This window comes from Seriola aureovittata, chromosome 3 (assembly GCF_021018895.1).
Source record: "Seriola aureovittata isolate HTS-2021-v1 ecotype China chromosome 3, ASM2101889v1, whole genome shotgun sequence".
Taxonomy (NCBI): domain Eukaryota; kingdom Metazoa; phylum Chordata; class Actinopteri; order Carangiformes; family Carangidae; genus Seriola; species Seriola aureovittata.
This window is the reverse complement of record NC_079366.1, coordinates 16785436-16795956: the sequence shown is the minus strand read 5'-3', so window position 1 is coordinate 16795956 and position 10521 is coordinate 16785436. Positions and strand designations below refer to the sequence as shown.

Sequence of the window (10521 nt, the reverse complement as noted above, 5' to 3'; positions counted from 1 at the left end):
CTAACATACTTTGAAGTGCCCTCAGATAGGCATTTAAATACACAAAATTAAACAATAAAAACACAAATAATATACAAACGATAGTACAATAACATTACAATTAAATACATAGGCTACTTGAGTGTCCCCTTCAGTCACATCTTGTGAATAATCTATATGAAAAAATGAATGAACAGGAAATGAAGTCATTACCTACCAAACCGAGATACTGCAGTTTTGCATTATAGACATTTAGAATTGTTGCTTCTTCTTGTGACAATATTTTTGGTTTAGTTCAGTGTTACTATGTGTGTCACAGTAAAGATTTTTCATTTATAAATACTGGCGAGTAACATTACAGATAAATAGATTGAATTGGATATTTTTAAAATATTGCATAATGTGACATCTGAATCCCTCAAAAATTATTTTAAAATCAACCTAAGGCCTTCCATACATTTTAAACATGCACATATCCACAGTAAAAGTATGACACATGTCACAGTATAAGTGTTGTAGAACATGTGGGCTTAAAAAAAGTACTAGAAGGAAAAGAATGGGAAGTTCTGTTTAATTGAATTGTCTTGTGGATAGTTTACATGAAGTGGCAACATGATGAGGGGCATCACATCCATGGAAGAAAGAGAGAGGAGCAGAGGTCACAAAGGGTCAGTGCTGTGATCAGAAAAGCCTTATCAAACAGCCTCAGAAGCTGCCATACAACACTGCTGTGTCTGCAGCTGGAACCACAGAGCCATCAGGTAACTCCTGTGAATAGTTAATTCCTTTTAAAGCATTGCTCTATTGTGTAATTCAAATCCTTCCTTTCCAAAAAATAAATTTGTTCTGAATTTTTTTTCCACTGCTTGACTACACACCACTCAGTGTTTAACTGCTCCCTCTGCTGGCCTCTCACTCCTCATCACCTGCAGTGGGTGGATCCACGAGTGACAGCTGCGCTGCGATTGGCTGCTCCAGGAGGAGGCTGCCATGACACAGTGGATGCTGCACGGAATCAGTTCCACAGCATCAGCAGGCAGCGGACCTCCATCCTCCTCATTATCCCTCTCTCGTTCTCTTTTTTCTCTTCCTTTGCCTCTCCTCCTCTCACCGCCACCCTTGCTCTCTCTTTTCTCTCCCTGTTCCTCTCCCTCCGACAGACACGTAAGCCTGTTCGAGCACACTGCAGCAGAGGACGTACACACACACCAGAGAAGATAGCAGCACCAGCAGCAGCAGCCGTAGCAGCAGCAGCAGGAAGACTGGTAGGTGTGCTGAGGCCTATCTCCCTTCCTCCTGCAGCACAGGCAAGACATCGCATTCTCCTCTGATCTCCGTCAAGGACTATCTGAGAAATGTGCATGTGTGTGTATGTGTGTGTGCGTGTGTGTGTGTGTATGTGTGTGTGTGTCAGTTTTTTTTGTGTGTGTGTGTGTGTGTGTGTGTGTGTGTGTGTCTGTGTGTGTGTGTGTCTGTGAGAGCAGGGATCTGGAAAGTAGGCAGAGAGGACTACCACACCCTGGGAGCATTTTAGTACCACTGCCGGAGCTACGCAGAGTGAATGTTGCAGTGGATATTTTCATTCTCACATGCTCTACATCCTGTACTTGCTTCTGTATTCATATGCAAGGATTTATATTCTCTGTTTTCCTGCTGGAGGTGTTTGTTGTTTTTCCTCCACTCTACAGCTCTGGGATTTGATTCAGCGCTGACTAGGCCTCATGCGTCTGCCCATGTGTGTCTTTGATAATGAGTGTGTTGAATGTCTAACAAAGGTCACACCATTTGGCATGCTGTGTGCATGTATTGTCAGCCTGCCTAATGACAGCTCTCTCCTCTCCTTTCCTAAACCATCCTCATCACCAGCCTTTCCATCTACTTCCCCCTGCCTCACATCCTCTACCTCACCAATTTCCTCTTTCATATCCTCCTGCATCTGTTTTTTCCCTCTCGCTCCTTTTCCTTTTTCCTCAAACCCACTATTTCTCCTCCCATCTCCATTCCATCCCCTCTTCACGCCTCTTCTCCTTTTCCGGCCGGCTGGTTTCCCAGGATGCCTTGTTCCAGGCTGCTCCGCTAGGCCCGAGCAGCATGGGCGGAGCCTGGGTGGGGAGAGAGAGCACGGATTGGACCCTTCCCCTCAGGACGGGCACGCTGGCGGGTCACCCTCCCTCAGCTTCAGATGGGCGAGGACGCTGAGAGCCCCAAAATCAACCACACCTTCCTGCGAGACTACGTCACTGAAGGTAGAACAGACGGTGTGTCATGGCTGTCTCAGATATGTCTCTGTGTCGGATAATGTGCCGGTATGATGGAACAGATTAATTTCAGCTTCATGGATGCATTACCCCTGCACTGCTGGATAAGAGGAATGGATGATGACATTCATCACTCCATGAACCTGACTGAACACTCAGAGAGAGACACTTGTTGTTGGTGCTGCTTTAAATGTTAGCCCTCGTATTCTCCTATGACAGATGCATGTTTGATTTATGGGTTAGAGTCCAAGGATGCAAAAGTAAAATGATTAATTTTCTGCCCCTCGTTTTGTCTGTGCCCACTCAATATCCTTTCTTTACTGTCATCTCTCTCTCTTTTTCTCTCCCTCGCTCTATACTTCTTTCGCTTAATTGCCTCCTACTTTCCTGTCTTCCCTCCCAGCTGATGTCATCTCTACGGTGGAGTTTAACCAGACGGGGGACCTGCTGGCCACGGGGGATAAAGGTGGCCGAGTGGTCATCTTCCAGAGAGAGACTGAGGTCAGTTTCATGTGTTCTAAATGTTTAGTCTTTGTACTGTATCTTTACACATAGAAATGTCCATTCAGAGCTGTGTTTTTTTTTCACCATTGAACCTGGACAGTCTAAAGGGGAGTCGGACGAGCCAGGGGAGACGGGAGACTCTGGGGAATACAATGTCTACAGCACGTTCCAGAGCCATGAACCGGACTTTGACTACCTGAAGAGTCTCGAGATTGAAGAGAAAATTAACAAGATCAGATGGCTGCCACAGCAGAACGCTGCACATTTCCTCCTCTCCACAAATGGTGAGACTTCAGTGACATGGAGTGTGTACCTCTACCAGAGGATCATCCAGATTTCTAGTTCCCAGCTGGGATGTAACTCAACTAGTATCAAGTATCAACCGTGAATATGCACGGATTTCTGTTGGTGTGTATCACAACGTACAGTAAAAACCCACTTCCAGTTTCTAGCAATATGCCAGCCTGATGTCATCATTTATCATCTAGGTTGGATAAAAATACATCAAGCCAGTCATTGGATTCACATTTGGGGTTACCATGGTGGCACCACCCTGCCAGTGTGAAGGCCACAGATTTCAACCTGTGCTTTAATTATATTCCTGTCATGAATGTTAGGGATCAAATTTTCAAGAAAAGTAGTTTGTTTCCTTAAAGTGTAACTTTCATCTACACTAGAGAAAACAGATCATCTGGATTGCCTTAAATCTGCCAAAAAGAAATACACAAGGAATCATTATCAGTCCCCTTTTCCACTGAACTAAACCAACTTCCTCTGGTGTGATAATCCTTCTGCCTGTCGCAGATAAGACCATTAAACTGTGGAAGGTGAGTGAGAGAGACAAAAGACCAGAGGGATACAACCTGAAAGATGAGGAGGGACGGCTCAAGGACATCTCTACCATCACCTCTCTGCAGGTACACAGGCAGACACAAACCCATACTGACACACCTGCACATGCACACGCACACTTTTATTTTGGTCAGTCAAATATGTATCAGGTTGACATTTGATTGGCAAGCTCACTGTCTTGCTTTTGTGCTCTTGCCCTCGTGATCGATGACTGTCATGTCCTCTAATCCTGTCCTTGCCTTCCTTCCTTCCTTGCCTTCCTTCCTTCCTTCCTTCCTTCCTTCCTTCCTTCCTTCCTTCCTTCCTTCCTTCCTTCCTTCCTTCCCTGCTTCCTTCTTTAATCTTCTGGCTTTCTCTACCTAAGGTGCCAGTGCTGAAACCTACCGATCTAATGGTAGAAGTCCGTCCCAGACGAGTGTTCGCCAATGGACATACCTACCATGTCAACTCTATCTCAGTCAACAGTGACGGGGAGACGTACCTGTCTGCTGATGACCTCCGCATCAATATGTGGCACCTGGGCATCACGGACCGCAGCTTCAGTATCCTTTATAACAGTGATTATAACAGTGATTTCTTTTCTTTATCCCCTTAATCTGTCGCTGTAGGAGGATTCTCCAATTTGACATGGCAAGTACAAAATTGACTATTGGGCCGATTGCAACGAGCAAATCATCCTAGGATAATCTTTATGCAAAAAACAATTTCTGGAACATATATAAAACAGAGGAAGAAGAGTGGAAGCGGTGTATATGTGTATGTCACTGAGCCTTTCCCTGCTGATTTAAATTTGTTATAATGAGTCAGTAATATTCTTGTTCGCATCCGTTTGAATCATTTCCCAACCTAAAAAATGAATGCTTATTATGCTGCTTAAAGGAGAATCACATTTTGGTTGGAGAAAATGACATTTTTTGTCAGTGAATCTCTATATTGAAATATACAGTTTAAATCCTATGTATGTCACTACTATGTTACTTTGTATGTGCATAACTTGAATGCATCAATTAACAGTGTTGATGTGCACCACATGCAAGTGTGCCAACATGCATATGCATGCTCTTTGATGCCGAAGAAGATTCACATGTATTGTGCATGAATATGGAATGTTCCTTTGGAGAAATACCCTACTTTGAAATCCACTTTGTGTGTATAGTTTGTGTTTATCAGTCTTCTACCACTGCCACTATGAAACTAGCAAAACCATACATCTAAATTCATACATAAATATACCAAACAACCACTTAAAAAAGACATACAGTAGAAATATACCTCACGTTCTTGTTCATCTGAATTCATCCCATATCTATTTTTGATGGAAAGAGCGCACTTATGCTTGGATTTATGTTTGGATTAGAGTGCCGTGTAACACCTCGGAGGATGTGTTCAGTGCAGTGTGTAGCATGTTGGATGCAGTGCATTTGGTGACTTCCCATTCAACTGGAAGCTGACCTAGAAAATCGCAGAGGCATCTATGGAAGAAGAGTTTAAATAATTCACTCAGCAGTACACTTTCTGCTGAACCACACAGGACTACCACAAATAGAACAGGGAGAGGATCAGTGTGTGTGTGTGTGTGTGTATTGGGGGTTGGTTGGGGTGCAGTTTTTCGATTATGATTAAGAATTGAGGTGCGAGCAAGGGGAACATGTTGGTAATACAAAAAATTAAACATTTATCTTCAAACTAAAAAAGCAACTAAAGATGTTTAATGAGCATAAATGTTCCTTTTTCTCCATGTGATTCCTTCCTCTCAGGATGTGCATTACGACTCTTCCCTGCAGAAATACCATAACATGAATACAATCATAACACTGTGTGCATCTGTGGTGTTTGTTCCTTGACCGACCCTCTTCTCAGATATTGTGGACATCAAACCAGCCAACATGGAGGATCTGACGGAGGTGATAACAGCAGCAGAGTTCCACCCTCACCACTGCCACTTGTTTGTGTACAGCAGCAGCAAGGGCACCCTGCGCCTCTGTGACATGAGAGCCTCTGCACTCTGTGACAAACACACTAAATGTGAGCAATGTTGTGGAGTTTAGGGACAAAAAAAGTCACAGTTTGCATGCTGTCTATGAGACTATAATGATGGCAATACTGTCTATCGTATTTGTATGAATGATAATGGCTTACAACACAGACTATTTGTTAATAATTAATGTGATCCACCTACAGTAACTCCTCTGTCTTTGTCCAGTGTTTGAGGAACCCGAGGATCCAGGGAGCCGGTCCTTCTTCTCAGAGATCATTTCCTCTGTGTCGGACGTCAAGTTCAGCCACAGCGGACGCTATCTGCTGACCAGAGACTACCTCACCGCCAAGGTGTGGGACCTGAACATGGACAAGGGCCCCGTGGAGACTTACCAGGTGAAATAACACATTTTCCTTATCCATGTTTCTGTCTTACCTTTATTTGTCACATTCTGTTTGCTGTGCTGATTGAATGGAGTCCTGCCATGTTAAATCTGGTTCATGTAGAGTAGCATTTGGCACCGTATAGTTTCTTACTTGCTTTTAGTCATATGTTGCTTGGTCATCTGTGAAAATGTTACAGTATATGAAGTTTAGTTGTGAAATTATTACTTAGTTGAAGTCATTTATCTGGTTAACTGTCAATTTATCATATAACATATGCAGGTTCCAGCTCCAGATTTTCAAATTTTCCATATTACTAACATATTATATATTATTTTTCCATATTTATAGTACTTAAATTTGAATATAGAAATGATAGGATTTAGGTTTTGGACTGCTGATTATTTAAAAAACAAGCAGTTTGCAGGTGTCATCCCATTTTGTCCACCATTTTCTGGCGTTTCTTTTTATTTTAATTTATTGAAAAACAATTGAAAGCAACTCTCTTAGTTGCACCCCTGAGATGCCACGTGCTGCATGATTTGCCTAAAGTTTGGTATGATACTGCATGTAGGTAATATGCAAAAATGTATTCTAGACAATGGAAGACAATGCGAGATGAAACTGGAATCCATTTGTGAGAGATGTAGTGTTAAATCCACTGCGCTGCCATGTACAAATATGAATCCAGCCCTGAAACTAAGTTTGCATCATCTCCAGGTCCATGAATACCTAAGGAGTAAGCTGTGTTCCCTCTATGAAAACGACTGCATCTTTGACAAGTTTGAGTGTGTTTGGAACAGCTCAGACAGGTGAGTGAGAGAAGGATAGACAAAGTAAAGCGTAATTAAGTACATTTGAAAGTAAAAGGAGGGTGGGATTCGGCAGTGTGTCTCTTCTTACAGTGATTCTCTAAATGCTCTGCCTCCACCAGTATACGACATTTAAATCAATCCCACAGACAAGCTTTGCAGACATCGAATCAATCTTGGTGCCTTCAGTTTTGTTTACCTCCTCTCCTCTCCTCTCCTCTCCTCAGTGTGATCATGACAGGGGCGTACAACAGCTTCTTCCGGATGTTTGACAGGGAGACGGGCAGAGGTGTAACCCTTGAGGCGTGGCGGGAAAGCAGCAAGCCTCGGGCTGTGCTGCGGACCCGGCGTGTCTATACTGGTGGCAAGCGTCGCCGTGGAGACGTGGGCGTTGATAGCCTGGACTTTACAAAGAAAATACTGCACATGGCTTGGCACCCGTCTGAGAATATCATTGCCATAGCAGCCACCAACAACCTGTACATCTTCCAGGACCGTGTCAACCCTGAGACGCAGGCACAGTGACGGGGGGATGGGAATATGGACAGCGGCAGACACAGTGCTTTTATTGAATTTGTCACAGAAACATAAGCAGTGACTCAAGTATATCAGGAAGTCTTAGAGAAGGCATGGGGAGTGGACAGCCTTTATTAGAAGATTAAGTCTAAGCCAAGCTGTCTCACAACATACTGAGATACAACATCTGTTTGTGTTGATAAAAGATTCATGATAAAATGACAAGACTGTTGATTTATTGGATCCCCAGGGAAGGTGTATAATCTTTGTTTTTTTTTTTCAACACTGAGATGAACTGATGTCTCCAGGACATGTTTTTGGTCCCACTCTAATCCCACTTTTTGAAGATGTTTGTGTAGCTGCCCCACTGTGGGGGCAGTAAAAGAGGTGCGGGGACACCTCTCCATCTGTAATGACTCAGTGCTGTTGACCACACAATGTTGCACTCCTCACTCATATGCTCTGGTACTATTCGACACTATTGGAAGAAGGAATGATGCTACAGTCTTGTGATGATCTGACTGTGGATTCCAAGTAACTTTGCAGGATGGTGCATCTAAATCTAAATTTAAGCATTTTTCACAACTGTGAAACTGAAGATTAGGAGTGGTGTTACTGTACAGCCCCTCACAACATCCTGAACCTTTTTTTTTTTTTTTTTTCTATCTAATGACAACAGCAGCTGAACCTCTCCTTTAGAGCAGTGCTCTTGGAGATTGCACGCATAATTGACCCATAATCTTTGCCCTATTCACTTTGCAATAACAGCACTAACAAAAACACAGTGCAGCAGTATTCCTGCTTTAAAACACAAGCTTTTCTTCTACAGGTAACATAAATGTACACTCTCTTTTTACCGTTAGCTGTAAATATTCAATGTTCTCTTTTTTCTTTTTTTTTAATGCTGTAGTAATTTTGGTCCCAGAGAGCTAAAAGGTGAAGAATGCATTTTTGTCTCATACACTGAGATCTCGTTTATAGAAAAGTTGTGGAATCTCATTGACTCGAGCTTTTGCTTGTAGTAGTACATACACGGTACATACATAGGTATTGCTGGGTGTAGAAAGAGATGTGCACAAACCAACACTTATGTTTTGTTGTGTATATTAAGCCTGTGATGGGTTTTGATTGCTGTATCAAAGTCTCCTTTTTCATTGTCTAAAGTACATACTTACATGGTAAATTATTGCAAATGAGGGAGACAGGGTGTTGATGTTGAGCCCTCTCACATATGCTCAAATTGAGGCTGATTGGTGATTAAATCTAAAATAGATTAAAGTTGAATTGCTGTTAAGTGTTATGCTAATATAAAATGAGCAAAATGCTTATTTTATAATACATAAGCACATTTCAGTGAGGGATCTTACAATCAGGAAAAAGTTGGAATCGAAGCACATTGTTCATGAAGGAGGCCGCTGATTCAGCGAATGATTCGATGACAAAGGCCGTGTCCCGTGTGTTTGAAGGTCGGAGGTTCTCATCAGTGCAATAGCTCATTATCTTCATTGCTGTCATGTCTTTAACATTGAAACAATGTCATGTGAATTTATCATATCACAGGTTCATAATGCCATTATACCATTATACCTCACAGTGCCACATGCTACTCTGGGGCGCGACACTGAAAGCCCAGGATGTACAGCAGTAAGGTGATGTCTGTGTTGGACTGAATTATGTGACCTGTTCAAGATTTGATTGTTTACAGTGAAGTGCTTTGTTTTCAAGTGACCTTGGCCCTGATGGGATTATTGTAAGTGGCGTCGACGTGTAGGCTACTGTAGCTGGTGGAGTAAAACTAGCAGTGCAGAAGTGGAAAGTGTCAAGTCCCTTTGCACTTTTTTTCAAAACCTGACAAGTACTCTGTGTGATGGATCAACAACAGTTCACTGTGTTAACCTTAAACCCCAAGAAAAGAAGGAAGCGTCTGTTCCACTCTTCTGCTTTCTCCTCACGTTTCACCTCTTTTCGTTTCAAAGCCACTGTTCACAGATGTTTATGTTGCAGCTTGTGAGCTAGGCTAAGGGGTTCTCTTATAGACACCCCTACTACCTTTTGGTCTTCACTGTCCATTGGTGTTTTTGAATGCCGACACGATGTTGCACTGATTGGTTTAACGAAGTGTACAAAACACAACAAAATCCATGACGACTCACAAGAAAACGGTTTACATAGTGACGGACCACCTAAAGGATTATACAAGTTCCAGGACTGTAGTCCTCTGATGGTGAGCTGTAGTTTAGAACAAGTCAGTTATAATCGCATCATAACCACCACCACCACATACAAGCAGTGAGAGGATTTGTGTTCAGGAGCACAGCAGCAGCAGCATGTTGCCATTATTCAATGCTACTAGTGTGTATATCTATCATACTTTAAAAAAAGACAAATCTAACAATACAAAAAACATAACTCAAATGAGATGAATGAAAGGAATGTGCATTAATAAAATAACAGGAAATCTGTGTTTGGTCCTTTTATGTCTGTGTCTATATTTAAAGGGACATCATTTTTTTCTCATCACTAAAAAGACGATGACTGAATAAAACCATCCATGAGGGGTTTTGTCTCAAAGTCAAGCACTTTAATAGGAATTGCACACCCCCATACATCACTACATAAATTCACAGTATAAAGGCTCAACCTCGGTGATTGTCAATCACAGGTGCAGTTTATAGTGTTCACATCTATGGGTTTTCATCTTCTGGAAGTGTTACATGTTGATCATCTGATTAGTACAACTCAGGGAAATGTTGCTGTCATCTGAAAACCATGTATATCAAAGAAGAACAGCCCCATTTTCAGCTTTGTCACAATGCATTATTCAGATAATCAGATTTTAAAACTGTTTTTTAAACTGTTATCTTCATTTTGACATCATAAATAAATTATCATAGCATGAGGGCAATCTAAAGGCAAAGCAAAACACCTATTACGCTCTTTTTCTTTGGAATGAACACTGTCAAATGTTTTGTTGGCATATTTACTGTAAGAGATACCATCAAAAATAAAACCAAGTAATGTGAGGACTAGTGATGTACAGTATATTTTAAAAAATGACATTTAGAAGTCACCCCTAGTTAGTTAAAATAAACTGCTGCACAGTTTGGTCAGCATCATAAATAGTAAGACCTATAATTAGCCATGACATCTTTGATGTGGCATTATGGTGCGTGAGAGTGTAGGAAGAACCATGAGCTGCATATATAGACAGGTTTTTGGGCTCACCATAAACAGCCTCA

General features: G+C 41.9%; 1 protein-coding gene across 2 annotated transcripts; it reads left to right on the top strand.

Moving 5' to 3' along the window:
* The first annotated feature begins 959 nt into the window (after window positions 1-959).
* On the top strand, window positions 960-9744 carry ppp2r2ca (protein phosphatase 2, regulatory subunit B, gamma a). 2 transcript variants are annotated; one of them, XM_056372288.1, is made up of 10 exons: window positions 960-1244; window positions 2032-2225; window positions 2641-2738; window positions 2842-3025; window positions 3546-3658; window positions 3958-4135; window positions 5454-5618; window positions 5797-5966; window positions 6675-6766; window positions 6994-9744. In XM_056372288.1, exons 2-10 carry the CDS (start codon window positions 2162-2164, stop codon window positions 7289-7291), a joined length of 1362 nt encoding a protein of 453 aa, XP_056228263.1. In that variant the 5' UTR covers window positions 960-1244; window positions 2032-2161; the 3' UTR covers window positions 7292-9744. The 2 variants fall into 2 exon arrangements, with proteins under 2 accessions (XP_056228263.1, XP_056228262.1); XM_056372287.1 differs by having other exon boundaries at window positions 1846-2225.
* Window positions 9745-10521: the final 777 nt, after the last annotated feature.